General features: G+C 43.8%; 1 protein-coding gene across 3 annotated transcripts in view; it reads right to left on the bottom strand.

The window, feature by feature from the left end:
* The window catches only part of cadm4 (cell adhesion molecule 4), a 159,046-nt gene that overhangs the window by 23,615 nt on the left and 117,721 nt on the right, over positions 1-17,710 (bottom strand). For all 3 annotated transcript variants that reach the window (XM_088411163.1, XM_088411162.1, XM_088411164.1), the window contains exons 2-5: positions 8,569-8,715; positions 2,236-2,523; positions 1,705-1,866; positions 591-681 (exon numbers count right to left, since the gene is read on the bottom strand). In XM_088411163.1, coding sequence (XP_088267289.1) covers positions 591-681; positions 1,705-1,866; positions 2,236-2,523; positions 8,569-8,715 — 688 coding nt within the window. The remainder of the gene's footprint in view (positions 1-590; positions 682-1,704; positions 1,867-2,235; positions 2,524-8,568; positions 8,716-17,710) is intronic.

Here is a 17,710-nt window from a genome sequence, read left to right as displayed (position 1 = left end):
CCCTGGTGGCTCGTACAAAAAAAAAAAAGCAGATAAGCTGCACTGGGCTATAAGCCACAGGGTTCAAAGAATGACAAAAACATAGCGGTTCACCGTTGAAAATTTAGGGTCGATTTGCTGATACCTGCAGAAAGTCCAAATTTCCCACACCCCCTGAAGCGTCTTCACATCGGCCCTTTGGAGAAGCACTGTTTTACTGGATTATCAATGTGACTTGAGGCAGCGGAAGCCACTCTAAGGACAGTTTGTTGATTGTGCATTAAGAGCACTTCAGATACCGCTTCCTGTTTGTATGTGAAGGCGTCAATTGACGACGCCGGACTTCTTTTAGAGTGGAGGTCTTTAAACAAAGCAAATTCTTATATTCCACCGATGCTGCTTCAAGCGTGTTTACTCTTGAACGGGCGCATCTGAAAACCATTTGAAATATAAGATTGTAAATGAAGGAGACCGTAGGCCTGAATAGGCATTCAGAAATAAATGCCTTCTCGCGGAGGAGTAATTCAAGGTTTTTTGACGAGTCTGGTGAATGGTCGCTCGGACAATGCGTCAATGTGAAAAGCCGAGTGCATTTTAGGACGAGGACTTACAGGGGGTTGGCCACCACGGAGCAGGACAGGCTCAGCGAGTCGCCCTCTCGCAAGATGCCGGCGGGGGGGACGATCCTCACGGTCGGTGCGACTGTGACCCCCCACCCAAAAAAAAAAAAAAACGAAAAACAAAGTGAGAACAAGGCAAACAAAATGCGGCTCCTGGCATCTTTGTCGTCAGTTTCCAAGGCAACGGCGCAAGCTCTATTCTTCATTGCTAGTATCAAGTAACAATATTTAGCACGGGGAATATGGAAAATATCGTATTTTCCGTGCCATACGGCACACCTAAACGCCTTCAATTTTCTCAAATACTGATATTGCACCTTATACATTGCATAAACTGCAAGTTTTATTTGACAAAAATACGTTAAAATTAAATTAAATAACAATTTAAAATTAAAAATAAACATGTTTCCTCTACTACAAAAAATACACGGGGGATAGCCCGCTTATTGGCTAAGCCAATTATTTGGAATCTTGATGAATATTGCCATCGACGTATTATTTCCGTATTCGATAACCGATAATAAATCATTTTAAACTGTCAACTTCCGGGAATTCTTTTTTTGAAATCTTCTGTGCAAGTTATAAGTCAAACATGTATCGTATTTTCTTCACTATAAGGTGCACCTAAAGGCCTTCGATTTTCTCAAAAGTTGACACTGCGCCTTATAATGAATGCGGTGCGCCTTATAAACGCAGAGTTTTCATTTTTGGGGGACTAATAAATGAAATAACGTTATCGCCATGTAAATTCTTCAATGTTTACTTCTGCAATTCCGTTATAAATGTAGTTTTTACAATTAAATTTTTCAAAACACCCTGTTAGTCTGAAACAAAAAAAACAAAAAAACAAAGTGCATCATAAGGACCAAGTCAATAAATAATAATACATGTAAATAGATTTGGAACATTAACACAGGAGCACCAATATTACACTACAGAAAAGGTACAACATTGTGCTAATTTTTGAGCACAGACTTTGAATACGAGAGCTCCACTGCACCACCTAGTGGTGTAGACTCCACTTCACACGGCAAATGCAGAACTAATTCCCTGGGGTCCTACGCGCGCTTTTCATGGAATATGAATAAACGTGTGAAATACTCACAAAAGACATCCAGGCGGTAGTGTCGGACTCTCTTCTGATTGGCCAGCGCCGGATGGAGCGCCTCGCAGCTCAAGGCCGCCCCGTTGTCCTTCCTCTCCACGGGGATGCGGATGGTGCTGGAGACGCTGACTGTCTTACCGTTGTCCTGCTGGGAGACCACCCCTGCCGCAAAAAAAAAAAAAAAGAGCAAAAACCCCTTTATATGTGACAAGGAACAGCTAAAAACCTTGAACATTTTCAAATCATTTAAATATGCGGTGTTCAAACCATGGTCCGGGGGCCATTTGCGGCCCAGCTCCGGATTTCCCAGCGGCCCCCGGCATATCGAAAAAGAATCAAATAATGAATGCCGGAACAGCAAAACGGGTTCAAAATGTGTAACACGCCCACCAATGGCGGCGCCGAAATGACGGAAGAAAACAGTCAACAAGTTCTTAAAGGCCAATACTTTTGCAAGGCACGGTATCGCAGCCGGTATCTTTGACGTTTCTAGTCGGCGGACGGGTTGGGCCTCGGTGACGCGCCTTCTACCTGGAATCTCGCGGCCGTTGCGCATCCAGCGCAGGGCGGCGGGCGGCTTGCTGCGCGCCGACACGCAGCTGAGCTCCACCTCGCCGCCCTCCACCGCTTCCTGCTTCACCTCCACCGCCGGCGTCTCCGGGGGGACCAGCACGGCCAGCGTGGCCACCTGGTGGTGGGTGGCGTCCGTGTACAGCTGGCAGAAGTAGCCGCCCTCGTCCGACACGCTCACGTTGGTCAGCGTGATGCGCACCAGCCGCGGCGTGAACAGCACCATCTGGAAGCGGTCGTCCTTCAGGGCTGCGGGAGGAAACGTCGCCTTGTCAGCGTTCGAGATCGACCTGACTTAGCTAATATGGGGAGCAAGAAGTTTCTATCTATACAAACACACACATATATATATACACAAATATATATACCCACACACACACACACACACACACACACCGTATTTTCCGCACTATAAGGCGCATCGGATTATAAGGCATACCCTAAATTAATGACATTTTAAAACCTTTTCCATATATAAGGCGCACCGGATTATAAGGCGCACCCTCAATTAATGACATATTTTAAAGCTTTTTCAATCACAACATAGTAATACTCAAAGTAATAATAATAACTCAAATAATAACTCAACTCTCAATGGCATAATAACTCAATGTCAATACGACCAACTTTGTTCAACTGCAAACACACAAAAGAAACAGGTCAAGCTTACTTTATCACTTCATTCCCCATCTACCAATCCCAATCTCAACATTTATCCATATATAAGGCGCACCTGATTATAAGGCGCACCATCAGCTTTTTAAAAAAATTGAGGCTTATGGCAACACAAGTTAGTTAAAAACATTAACCTAAAACTTCAACACTGGAAGGATATGACACAAAAAGAACAGAATACGGAGAATAATTTTATACATAATATATATTTGTTTAGTGAAAATAAACTTCAAATGAATTTGGCTTCTTCTATAGTTACGATGATTATTATAGTTTATTATAGTATATTAATATATATGAATGATATTGCTGACGTGTGATATAATAATATTCATTTAATAATTTGTCTTGATGTATTATCGTGAACAATAATGATCCAAATTGTTTTTTTAGCCTTACCGGAGGAATTTGAAGCATCGGCGAACATGCGATAAATACGACACAAGACGTCGCCGTTTACCCGATTCTTTTTCAAGTCTGCCGAATCGGCGCCTCGCTTTCAAACGGTTTGTCTGGAGTTGTTAATTGGGGCAACTTTTTGGGAGGTGAATCAACACATTTTGAGAAAAGTTGGAGACAGGTTAAACGGTCCTATTTGGGCGGCGCAATGGCTGACGCTGGAAAGACGAGGCGAGGCGCCAACAAAAGAAGATTAGAGGCAACAATTTTGTCTTTGTTCGCCGAGCCGCCGATAAAGGCTTCCGACAACAAAGGCGAGCGACAATGCCGCGCCGGATCCGTGTCTATAGATTCATGTAAATACCTCGGGGAATGATTGGATATTGACACCTTCATTTTGTTTGGGCTTTGTGGCCCGGGGGGGACCGCATTTCCCCGCGCGGCGCCGCCGGGCCTTCTTCGCAGCCTCATTTGTCACGACGTCGCCGTGAACATATTGCTTTTTGAGAAAGCCAAGGCCAGTAAAACAAACTGATAACGCCATGTAATGCGGCAGGCCGCGAGATGGGAAATAATTCCAAAATGGAGAAATGAGACGGGACCCAATTTCCATCAAGCGGCGCGCTTCGCAACGCCACGCGCCCGCCGTTGTCGCTAGTTAGCAGGAAGTTGTAAAAATGTCCAAACGTGAGACCGCAGAAGAAGTAAATAGAATAGAAGGACTAGCTGTGCACCAGAACAAGGTACCGCTAGGTCATAAAATGACTGAGACTAAAATCGTAAACGACGTTTTCTGTAATGAAACAAAATTCGAATGGAAACGCTTTCAAAAAAATAAAATAAAAACTTATACTAAACCTTACATTTAGGAAGCAAGCAGCTGCCAATGTGGAATAAACAATTTTGGTGAGCGCACCTATTTGAAAGTACTTGCAAATATGTTTGTATACATATATGGAAAATACGTACTAGCAGGCTAAACGCTAAAAAGGTAGCATGTGGAGTACAAATTTTAACATGGAAAACTCATTTGAACAAATTTGCATGTATCTTCAAACGTATTCGCAAACATCTTCAAACCTTCTTGGAAATACGTTAGAACATACTTGCAAATACGTTTGAACGTACTTGTAAGCTAAACACTGAAAAGTAGCATTTTTTTTCCCTCAATGTGCAGTAGACACGTTTACACGGCAAAATCCTTTGAACGAGGTTGAAACTTCAAACCTATTTGCATATATCCTAAAACGTACTTGAAAATGCGTTGGAACCCACCTGCAAATACGTTTGAACGTACTTGTAGGCTAAATGCTAAAAACATAGCATTTCTCCATGGGAGTGGACTCATGGACTTAACTGGACGGTTTGTTGGAAACATGACAGTTGTTGGAGAACGGCCCCCGCCGCTACACTAAATGGCAACTAAATGTCACGCTCCCGCCGAGCCCCAGCTCATCTTTATGGGGCCCGTCTCATTTGCATGCAGGGGAGCATCCATTTGGTCAGCTATTTGCCCCTCCTTTCTCATAAAAGGGGGGGAAAAAAAAAACAAAACGTCATGGCCACTGCTCGGCGCCTGGCTTGTAAAATAGGAGGGCTCGTTTAATGCTCTTATTTGGACAGTTAAACACACGCGGAGGGCGGCCCGCGGGGCGCTGCGGCAGATGGACGGCTGGAAGAGAGGGACGCTGAGCGACGGCCTCGTACGCGTGCCGTTCACGTCGACGGAAAACTTGCCCGACATCCCCTCGTTATCCCTTTCCCTCGCCTCACCTTGAGATAACCCCGCAGTCTCATCTTAAGCCCTTTACGAGCCTTCCTCGCTTTGACGAGGCTTCGGCCAAAGGCTACAAGTCCTGTGCGCGCCGTTGGAGGGCATGTTCGCCTCTCCTCCCATTCCATCCCCAAGACAAATTGTAGTCTTTAGTGCAGAGTCAATCCCTGGTACTTGGATATTTGCTGGCAGTGGTCAAAAAGTCAAACATCCAAGGTCGAGCCCTAATATATATATATATATATATATATATATATATATATATATATATATATATATATATATATATATACGTAAACATACAATGAATGAGACACAAGTGTGTTGAGTAGCGAATTTTCCCATTCGACTCGAATGCGTCATAGCTTGTCGTTAGGGCGAGAGAGTTCGCGTTTAAACCGGCTAATGAGCATAAGAAAGTGGTGTTGCATGGCCAAAAATGTGTTACTCCCCTCATTATTTCACTTCCAAGTACGATATCAACATTTGACGACTGAGCTCATCGGTGTCATCATAAAAGAGGTACCAATTACAGGGGCTCTTCGACTTCCGACGCGGATCCCTTCTTAAGACTCGGTGTGACCCAAATGTCAGTGTAAGTAAATAATAACTAAAAAAAAATAAATAAACAAATAAATATATAATAAAATAAATCGATTACTCCATACGTACTGTAAAGTACTGTAATATTATTCTGCCCCTTTTTGTCCCCGTTTCCTCGGATAAAGCTTGTTATTGCACCACATTTTATTTTGTAGAGAAGAGCGCGACGGCCATTTTCGCCCCGGTGAGTCATTCCGTTCCAAGCAGTGCGATGTGCCGGCAAGAATGGCAGCGGGGAAACAGCGTAGATCTCAACCGTCGCTTTTATTCCATCGACAAAACCCGAAAACGGAACTTAGCATTCGAACGGTCTCTGTCGCGCGGAACAACTTGTTAGTTGGCGTTTCACCGTTTTTAGACCTCTTAATAATATCTCATTTCACTTCTACGGTGATGGAATTGTTTACTCGTAACCTCGAAACACCGTAAGTGGAGACCGTGGTAAACCGAGGACCCCCTGTAGTTGATTTGGCCGCGCCGAACGTTTTTGCTAGCTCTGTGAAAGCTTTGCTCTCATTTTTCAAGCCGGTTTGTCGAAAAATCTTACTTTACCGACTTTGGACTTCATATCACGTGACGACCTCGCCGGATTGCAAACGGGCCTTTTATGGCGGAGGTTTTGCTCAAAAGCGCCACCCCAAGCGTACGGCGCAACGACGGGATGCTAACGGCGGAAAAGTCAAAGCGGCTCTCGCGACACGTGTAATCGTTCCAGATTAGCGGAGGCGAGGAATGTCCATTTAAGCCCTCTTCATGGGAGGGTTTAACGTCTGGCATTCATGTTCTTGTGCCGAGAGTCTTCGCGATTAATTGACTTAACCGCCGCATTACCGGCGAGGGAGTCCGTCTACTTAGTCCAATGAACACACTACAAACACTTCAATGAGACGCCAAGCGGGAGACGATAAATGTGAAAGCAGCCAGAGAAGCGATGCACTGTAAATAATACGACGATTTTAATTATGTATTAAAAAAAAGCAAATAAACATGCTAACTTAATCTAAATGTATATAACAGGGGTGCACAATATTACTGAAATTATTAAACATGCACCAGATTCAAATTTAACTTTCTATGTGGTCGTTTTAAAAAAGCTTTGATTTATGTTTAGTTTAAAATTCTGGTCATCAATTATTTCAGTTTTTAATGAAATATTCGCTCTCGAAAGTAATTATTAAGAGGGCAAGGAGCAGCAAGTATTTTTAAAAACTCATAAGCTGGGTCATTTTTATCTCAAGGCACAACAGTATTTCAAACTAAATTAACTAGAATTCAAATTAATGCTATGACAACGCTTATGCCAATACAAATTGGAAGATACCGTGATGCAACATACCGTACCGCAACGTACTGCGACGTAACATGTTACATCGACAACTAGTTTAATATGAAATTATTAGCATTTTTAATATTCGTTTTGAATTGAAACCTAGTTTCATTTAAAATGATCCAAATATCAAACATTGCTTCTATATCAGGAGAAAAAAAGCTAAATAAATTGTTGCCAAACTAGTAACTGAAATGAAACATACGTTAAAGTAACATGACAAGATAATATCGAGTAACGTAACGTACTATAGCGTAACAAAACGTGACATCACATAACGTGACAAAATGTAACATAGCCTAACATAATCTAACACAACGTAGCGTAGCGTAACATAAGGTAGCGTGACGTAACGTAGCGTAACAAATTGCAAATACCATATTGCCAATTTTAATGCAACAGAACATGATGCAAGTATGTGTAACGCGACCTAACATAATTAGTTAATGACGTAAGATGTAAGATAACATAAATCCACTCATCGATTTCATCAGTTAGCATAACGCTAACCCTTACCAATATAATGCAGCTAATGTAACGATACCATTTTACTTCTATGGCCCTTTTAGCCTCCATTGAAGACAAATATAGAAAAACACAATCATTTCGCAATTCAATTACCCCTCTGCATTAAATATTCAAAACATATTCCGGAAAGGACTCGCGATATAAAAATCATTCGTCCGGAACGTGGCCTCAAGCTCGGATAGCAAACACAAACGGTTATACAAATGTACTCAATTGGGAAATGAAAGACGATTTTAATAAAAGCAATACCGCAAATGACATTTGATGTTAAGCGCTAACGTTAGCCGCTGCGGGCTCGGAGTTTGCCTCATCATTTTCTCCTGCTCCGCATTTGCTCGGAGGCTACATTAGCTTGCCGACCAGAAGTGATTAAAGGGCCAAAGCGGCGTTTACCTAGCCCAAGGCGCTTGGCGGAATCGAACGGCGCCCGGGTAACAGCGAGCGCAACGAGCGAGGCCGCGCGCCGTATAAAACGGCTGCGGCGCCTCCTCAACTCATCATGCGACTGTCCTTTTAAAAGCGGCGGCAGAATTTGCCCGGCAAATAAAAGTATCACCTCTATTAACTCCTTGCTTATCTGTTTAATGAGGAAAGGCTCAAATGGCAAAGTCAAGCCATTTGCGTAGAGACGCACGCCGTCCCGATACAAAGTTCAACTCTTATAAAAGAGAGCTACGTAAATTGGAGGCGAGGATTTTTTTCCTCCCGACTTTGGTTCACGGAGGATGATTTTACTAGCTTAGCTATGGAGTAAAACCGCTATTCAAAGGACGTATTCGTGTTTAACAAAACGTATGAGTACGACCCTAAATTGCGTCGAGTTTGAACTGTTTCCGTATCGGTACGACTGAATCGTGTTGAGTTCACCGATTGAAAAGACATGTGACTTCGACTGTGACTTCGTTTCGTGCTTCTGATCCTTTGGATTTGAGTAGAATATGCAAATTGAGCCCAACATATCCACATTGTTCCATGCCGCGACACTTACCCCGCGTGCCGTTAAAGAAGAGCGTCTGCCGGCGAGGGTTCTGGATGACCACGATGGATCCGTCGTAGTTCTGTAGGCGGCAGGAAATCTGGGCTGTACCGCCCTCTAAGACGGTCACGTTCTCCGCCTGCACCGCCTGGCAACGTGCTGAAAGAGAAAAAAACAGAAAAGAGTTCAACTTCTACTTCTTTTCTGATGGAATCGTTCAAAATCGGAAACACTTGGCACACACTATCTATCTAGATCGAGCATTAACAGGCTGCTAGATCTATCTATCTATCTATCTATCTATCTATCTATCTATCTATCTATCTAGATCGAGTATTAACAGGATGTTAGATCTCTCTCTCTCTCTGCTTGGCTGCCAATGGAAAGCCAAGAAATGAAGAAATGATTACAGCAGCATGCAAATGAAAGTGTTGCGGCAAAAATGCACGATAGCCCCGCCCCCCGCACGTACATATCGTCCACGTTGGCCAACAAACACCAAAATCCAAATCTATTTTGACAGCAACGCAGCAGGGCGTCCCTTTGATGCGGAGAGCGGAGGAACGACGACTCCCATTAGTTAGAGTTTGATCATCAGAGCGTGTTCCATGTTTGTTGTCCCCCCCCCACAACACAATACGGCGGTTGGACTTCAAAAGAGGCACACTGCAATTCATTTGGTTTTGGATGACTCAACTTCCTGAGAAGCCCTGGAGCCGAAGCATGATGTCAACGCAGCTCCAGTTCATTTTACCGGAAATACCTGAAGTTGGGCAGCATCTGCGGTTCACCAAGTTTATGATTGTGTGCCAAGAGATCGCAACCATTGCACAGCTCCAAATCTTGCCACTCTTAATCAGATGGAGGCATTGTAACCTTTACATTTTTGTAAAATTCCTAAACAAGGATGGACTCGGACGTTGGTTCAGTCTGCTTGCTTCTTTTGGTGAAAATAAGGCCACAACAAGCTCAGCTACTACGAGCTACTGTTAGCTGCAAAAGGCACCGGTTCTAACAGCCAAATGACATCCCCGTCCGACTCATCCCTTACGGTAATTATTGTAAGAATACGGCCGATATAAAAACGATTATCTGTGCGTCAAAACTGAATGACGAAGCAAAAAAAAAAAGAAGAAAATAAAAGAACTTTTCAGTTACCATTTATAGGACACAAACACACTTTTGGCCTTCATTTTTTGGGGAAAAAAAACTTTGTCTTATATTTGAGGAATTGCGATAGATATCGGAGCAAAAAAAACATTTGGGCACGACTGGGATAGATTTTAATCATTGATATCCAATTTAATTCGCACCCATTTTCACGTAGGAAAAACTAAGCGCAACGATGCAGCAAAATAAGCCAACAATCATGACAGTTGCACACATTCGTTTTGTGATGTCGCCACCTGTCCGCTCCGTCCCAATTATTTCTCTAATGGGCCTTATTACTCAGGAAAGGGGCCGGCGTTGGCGCTAACACACATTAGCGCCGCGTCCTGACAAGTTCAACGCCGCGTCTCTCTTTTGCCATTAGTGACTTGTCAAGACAAATGTCTCCGATCTTTACGGTGGATTCGCTAACATAGAACACGCGTTAACATAAGCATAAAAGCTCCATACAAGCTTAAACGAGTTTGACACCCCTGATCTAAACAGTCTTTTAATGTGATCGGGGTATTTTTCAGATTCTTTTTTTTTGCCATTCCCTTGAGCCCAGCTCCATCTAGTGGATGCATAGCCAGCCACTACTGCAGCTTCTATTCTATGCGCCTTATATATGAAAAAAGATTGAAAATAGGCCATTCATTGAAGGTGCGCCTTATAATCCGGTGCGCCTTATAGAGCGGAAAAAATGTTAGCCGTATCAGTTTCAACATACACATGGAGGCGAAATGAGAAAGGAAATGCTTTCAAGTGGCTATTTGGTACTCAATAGAAGAGGGCTGGTTCATTACAAAGCCATGAATCAAGGTCTTTATGCAAACATAAATTAATTAAACTACCCTATGAGACAAAGAGTAAATGAGGGATTATGACAAGGTGACCGGATGCGGATGATAAATGCGGCGCATGAATGATGAAGCGAAAAGAAAACAAAACAAGATGTCAAACTGCAAGCGGGGAAACTTCCCTCCGGTTTGTTTGTAACGTCGCTGATCGCGATGCCATGTAGCTAAAAGCGATGCTCCACTTATTCAGCCGTTTTCATCAGTGCAAACGTTTTATTTATAGTTAATGTTAGGGCTCGATTATATTTTATGTTCAAAGAATAGCTTTCAAACGACATTTTGCCACTGGAAATAACATCAGCTGTGCTCAGGGCTAGAGTACTCGTTGGTCATGTGACATTGGGAAGCTGAGCTGTGATTGGTCGTGACCTCAGTCTTCAGATAAGGTAGCGACTGATTAATTATAGACAAAACATTTTGGGGATGTCATGCACAAAATTACTGATTTTGGGAGGGCCGTTTAGAGCAAAACGACAGAAAATTGGGTCAAATTGAACCAATCATTGGGTTGTTCCTTTTTTTACTCCTAAATGGCTTATTTTTGACCCAACCGTTTTTCGGGGGGAAAAATAAAGAAATAAATTATATATATACGCACACACAAAAATAACAAAAACAAAATAAGACCAGAAAAAAAATTCTAAATAAAAATTTGATCTCACATACTGACAAATTCAATTTTTTTTTCAAAACATCATAAATTGCACCAAACCGAAATACAAAAATCGATCCCACAATGATAGACAATTTCTCGCCTCTGTCACATCTTTCCCGACCAAAAAGAAAATACTTAAATAAAAACTGCTTCTCCGTCTCATAAACATTTTTTAGACGGCCGCAGCTGTTAGGGCACCGGGCCGCCCGCTCCCAAGGGGGCGCTGTTATTCTATTCCGAGAAGCACTTAATGGGCTCTCCAGCTGCCAGCACTTCCGACAAAAAGGCGACAGTCATGGAAAAAGTCACAAAGCAAAAAGTTGCATCCAGGCAACACAGGTGCAGCTTGGGGGCGGAGCTTACATCCGAGCAGGAAAGCCAATCAGCCACTTATAGAAAGCTACGGCTGGCGCGTACAATAATGCAGCTGGCGGCGCGATGACGCACGGCGCCGCAGCTAAAAGCAGCCGGCGCAGCACTTTACTTCCGAATCAAACGTCGCCACTTTGTGATCGGCCGCGAGATGGAGAGCGAAAAAAAAAGATGGCGGGAAGCGACGCCGACGACACCGGCTATTAATCTGACCCGCGATGAAATGCGCTCCGCTCGTAAAACCCGGCACAAGCATCACCACAAAAGGAGAACGGCGAGCGGCGTCGATATCCGCCGTCGATAACTTCTCCCTCCGGCCAAGCGGGGGCAGTATTTCACGGCGACCCCCCCCGTCTTGTCTGAGAGGCGGCCAAAAACAGGCTTTATTTACAGCGGCGATACATATCAATCCTTCGCCGACACAAAGCGCTTGACTGCGGGTCATAACGCGGCGCCGGCGCTCCGCAGGACCTCCGCCAAGGCCAAAGAATTCAATCAGCGCTGCGCTGACGCTGGTGTCACGTTGAATGATGGCTTTCATTACCATGCGGCTATTATTCACGCCCCGAGAAATTAAGCAAAAGTGCCCCCCTCCCCACCAAAAAGTGATTGAATGTTACATTTATTAAAAACAAGAAATCCATCATGATACAGATTAGACTCAACTACATGTTTTGAAAATGAACGCCGTTTTTCACAAACACAAATAGTTGCTTCGACGGCGCTGCGGAGTTGACGTTTGAAATACGTTTGAACGTCTTTGCCAACGTGTTTGTAAGAGCCCGGCTGCCTTCGCCCGCCCGAGGGAGGATGGGAAAATTGCACGTTTGGAAGCAAAAGACGGGCGCTCGCCAGCCGCCGACCCTTGGCCCGGCGGGCGCTCTTATTGTTTGAAATTAAAAGCGCTAATAACGCCGCCGTCATCGATTCTCTTGTAAATCCCGGCCCCGCAACACCGGCGCCTGGCCGGCCTCCAGTGGAAGCATAATGAGAGATAATGAATAGGAAAGGTACACCCCCCCCCCCCCCCAGGGTTCATCGGGGGCGCACTGACACAGCGTATCTCTGATGTTGACGCGCTCTCAAGGATGCCACCTCGCCCGGCTAACTCGGGAGACGGCCGCCAGAATTTATCCGCGCGCAGCGGGCCAGCTGGCAGCCGCCCAAAAATCCGCATTTCCTCCCCCCATCATCATCATTGTGTAACCCACTTACACAATACTGCGGAGCTTCTCATACCTGCGGTAAAAGAAGCAGTGCGTTCTTTACAAATCAAGAGCAAATTAATTGAAACGTTAAACTTGATTTTGCGCAGTTGTATGCCAGTGGCTTCTTTTCAATGCAGTGAAAGGAACAGTGCATTTTCAAATCAAGAGCTAATTAACTGAAGCGTGAAACTTTATTATGATTGTGAAATGAGTTCTATTAATGCTGTAAAAGGAACAGTGCATAATTTTCAAATTAGGAGCAAATTAACTGGAACATGAAAACACAAAAGTGTTTTGCTAAATTACCTTCTAGCGACACCTTTTAATGCAGTGAAAGGAGGAGTGTGTTCTTTTCAAATTAAGAGCAAAACAATTGGAACAATACACTATTTTGCTTAATTGTGTTCTAGTGACTGCTTTTCATTGCAGTAAAGGGAACAGTGCATTCTTTTCAACTTAAGAGCATAATTATTTTTTATTTTCTAATGCATGAGAATGTGACAGCACTTCAGGAGGTACGTGAGATTTGTAAACCCAATTCAACACATTTTAGTGAAGTCAAAGGACATTCTTTTCAAATTAAGAGCAAATGATTTCCTGCTAAAACCATTGCCTATCGCTTTGGCGCCATCTTAGGGCCACTTGGTGCCAATGAACTATGTTGACATGATTGGAAGAGTTTCATTTGGGCATTCCATTGCCCTGTCTGCTAGAAAAATTGCACTTTGACGCTATTTTGTGCCATCTATTTGCTCATTCATATGAACGGAGATGATTTTCTTCCGATACGGTTTTTGACATGATTTATTGATTATCGTCCAATCAATAAGTGGGAGGTCGGGCCCACTTTTGCACCCGAAAATGGGTCCAAAAACAAAGCCTCGCTCCTGGTTAACAACAGCTTACGTCTTCTTTCCGCGCAGGCAGCAACATCTTCCGTCTAAAATTATCATGCCATCTCTCATCTCTCTTTCTTTCCTTTGGGGAGGCTCTGCCAATCAAATGCAGAGCAAAGAAAGGTAGGGGGGGGCTCCGGGGGGGGCTCCCTCTATAAATAAAACATCATCCTTAACGCATCTTTCATTCTTTGGTCGTCCTATCAGCTCACCTCATTGCCGACAAAACCCACCGACATTAACCATCATTTCCTCCATTAAAAGCCACTGAACCTTGTACGGACAAAAGTAATGGGACACCTTGTTCTCAAAGCGAAGTAGTCTCAGTCATAAGGGATAAACAACTGCTTGGCGTGCGTTTCATGTTACACTGAAACACGCTTAATGCGCAACTCATATATATACTGATCCCGCCTTACGCATATAAGTAAGTGTACTGTTGTCCTTTCTCGTTCCCATCCCTTTGGCTGAAGTCCCACGGAGAGCCGCGGTTACATTGGCGGCGCCCAAACATGATCGTTCCAATGTATTTGAAAATAAATTCAGGTAAGATTTTGAAAAGGCTCCGGTGTAGGGCTGCTCTTCCTTTGTGTCTACCTCACAGCGGGTCTTAGTTTCACGAGGGAGACGGGCACTCCTACAAGACACGTGATTAGCTCCCAGCGCAAACGTCAACCAATGAGGGCGGGAGTTGTAATCTACTCCCGCCCAGGAGTTGTATCTACTCCTGCCCCTGACCTTCAAAATCTATACCGAATAAGCACTTGGCTCCCACAGCTTCTGGAAGGACTTTGTCCGAGATTTTCGGGTGTAGAAGAGAAAAAGGAGGAATTGTGTAACTGTGCACATCATGGCGCGACGTGCGGAACCTTTGCAACACGTCCCCTGTGGTCCCCCCACGCCGTTTCTTCATTTCCCGTCCCGCATTTTATTTTGCGCAGCCCCTCGTTCATTTTGGGGGGGAAAAGAGCGGGAATCCTTCCCTGCCTTGTCGTCGCCCCCGCGCTTGCGCTAAACACGATTTGTTCCGCAGCTCAAGTCCGAGGCCGGGAGAGCGCGAGGAAGGAAGGGGCGCAGAGCGAGACCGAAACGAGCGCAGCAGAGTGGAGATCCCACTTTTTTTTTCCCGCTTTCATCTTCTGCTGTGCTTTGGCCTATTTTAATTGGCAGGGGTGGAGCTTTTCTCTCTTGCCCCCCCCCCCCCGCGCTTGTTTTCCGTCTTTTTTCTTAATCTGTGACGGGCAGAAACTCTCCAAGTTCAGGAGGATGTCCAAACCGAATCGGCGCAAATTGTTTCTGCTCATGCGTGACCTCTCATTAACCGGCCTGTCATAAGGAAAAGCAATAATGATCCCTGGGTCACTTTGACCCGGGACGGATGAAGTCACTCAGACATGTCTAATATGTACAATCCAAAACGAATATTTTGCCATAACAAGTTATTTGTGTTTGTGTATTTGTAAGGAAAATCATGAATGATCCCCGGGTCACTTTGACCCAAGGCATATTAACTCACTGAAACAGGTCTAAAATATGTATAATCCAAACTGAATAATTTGTTATAACCAGTGATTTATGTTAGTTTATTTGCAAGGAAAATCAGTAATGATCCCCGGGTCAAACTGACCCACTCAAACATGTCTGAAATGTGTACAATCCATAACAAATATTTTGCTCTAACCAGTGATTTATGTTCATTTCTCAAGAAATGCAATCATGTATCCGGGTCAATATGACCCGGCGGTGTGTGTATTTATAAGAAAATCTCAAGAACTTTTTTTGATTGGAAACGTACTCAAAAGAAAAAAAAAAGGCAATACATAATGTATAGCTGCGAGTTACGTTTAATTTTTGGGAATCTTGAAAAGTAAATTTGATCCGGGGCCATGTGCAATTATCCAAAACTTTCAGAAAGGTTTTGGTGTAATCGGTTTCGGAATCTGTTTGGGTCATTTTTACCCGAGTTTTTGGGATTCCTAACCCTATTTGAACTCTCATGCATAATTATGACCGTATTTGGGTCGTTTTCTTTGTTAGAATAATTGTAAAGAGGTTACCCCATATCTGTTTTTTTGCATGTGTTATCAGAATGGTAGGAGATCTGTGACGGTGCACATCTCTGTCCACTCTCCTCGCGAGTAAAAAGATTTCAAGTCATTCGTCTTCCTTCTTTGTGTTTTGTTTATTAAATGTTGGAGGTCGACTGAACCTGACATTTTTCCACATCATCCTGGCACTATTTTAGCCAAGCAACGGCACACTCCTGCTCCGCGTAATAACGAAGTAGTCGTGCTATGTTGAACTTTGAGATGTTGTCGGGTAAACAACAATGTTTACCGCACTTTTTTTGAACCTAACCCCGCATTAATATTTACTTTGATTTAGGTCTTTCTACTTGAATTCTACTGCCTTTGTTTAACCAATGGAGAACGTTCTCATTGGCAATGAATCACAGAAAATTCAGATAGCGGACCATCAGGACCAAGAGCTGTACCACCAACTCCTGCTCACCGGAGGGATGGGATCTTTCTCAGAGACCAACAGACCCCGGTTCGAATCTCGGATTGGGTTTTTAAGCGCGCAGTATTTGTGTGGCTCGAGCTTCATCCCCGGCCAACCTAACTTACCCGCAAGTGTGAATGCGTTGTTTGTAAGCGGTCCGGTCCGGGTCCCGCCTCTCGGGACAGAGTCCAGCTGACCCGAAACCCCGGACCGGATAACCTGTTGGCTATGTGGACTCCAGTCCCACTTGACATAAATTGTACTACAGCACTAACATTGTTTGATAGCATTCCACAAATGCCCGAGCACAAATCGCGTTTTGTGTGCACGTTTGAAGGGCGAAAACAAAGCTGGCATTTTAGCCACAAGCGACGGCCAAGACGCAGCGGGCGCCGCCGCCATCCCTACAACGCCAGACAATGTCCTTCTGTTGATTGTTTTTGCAGAAAAAGTGAAGACGCTCGCACGCCCCACAGCGCTGCACTTGTTTACTCATGAGAGGGAGCTGCATTAACGGCGCAAATAACCAGAGCAGGTATTAATAGCGTCTCGGAACGCCGCCACTCACCGCTGACGCCTGTCAAAACTTCTCGTCATGCGGCGCCCCCTCTCGCTTTATCTCGCTTTCTTTCCATCGCTCCTTCCCAGTTAAACAGGCTCTCCGTTTGCCTGTCGTGATATCGTATGATCTTCTTCCTCAATTTTCATTTCTGGCTTCCTACATCCTCCGTCCGTCATCTCCTTTCACCCCTCCGGGGCATCGGCTGCCGTCTTAATATTCTCTCTTTTCCTAATCCCGACTGAAGCCTAATTACTGCCGGCTTGAACATTTGAGACCAGACACATTTCATCGCTATGCCTCCCTGGACCGTTAAATATATATATATATATATATATATATATATATATATATATATATATATATATATATATATATATATATATATATATATATATACATATATTTTTTTTTTTTAATAGGCCTTTGTGACACCATTAGCTAGCATTAAAGTCTTTCGAAACTTTTTGTTGGAAAAATCTCAAGGCCTAGCGCAAAACTAAAAAGGTCACAAAAATACAGTTGGCTAGCTAACGATGCTAATACCCAGAAAATGGATCATGCGTGAATTCCAGCTCAGTGTAGGACACCTCACTGCACAGCAAACAAAAAGGTCACAAAAAAGTGCAGTTAGCTAGCTGGCTAGGCTAATACCCCCAAGAAGGATGCATGTTTTTTTTTTTTTTCCAAAAAAAACAAACAAAAAACAAGTTACATGAAATGCACACAATTAGCTAGCAGTTATGCTAATAGCCTGAAAATGGATCTTGCATAAATTCCAGATCGGTGTGCCAAACGAACAAACGCTCAGAGCATGCTCGCAAACTCAAATGGTCACATGAATGCGGTTAGCTTGCAAGCTATGCTAACATGCCGAAAATGGAACATGCATGGATTTCAGTTCACTCTTCGCACTTTTACCTTTACACTAAACAAAAAACAAACAAAAAAGT

The sequence above is a fragment of the Hippichthys cyanospilos genome, chromosome 3 (genome assembly GCF_059441005.1).
Source record: "Hippichthys cyanospilos isolate Australia breed blue-spotted pipefish chromosome 3, RoL_Hcya_1.0, whole genome shotgun sequence".
In the NCBI taxonomy this organism is placed as follows: domain Eukaryota; kingdom Metazoa; phylum Chordata; class Actinopteri; order Syngnathiformes; family Syngnathidae; genus Hippichthys; species Hippichthys cyanospilos.
This window is presented reverse-complemented; position numbering and strand designations above follow the sequence as displayed.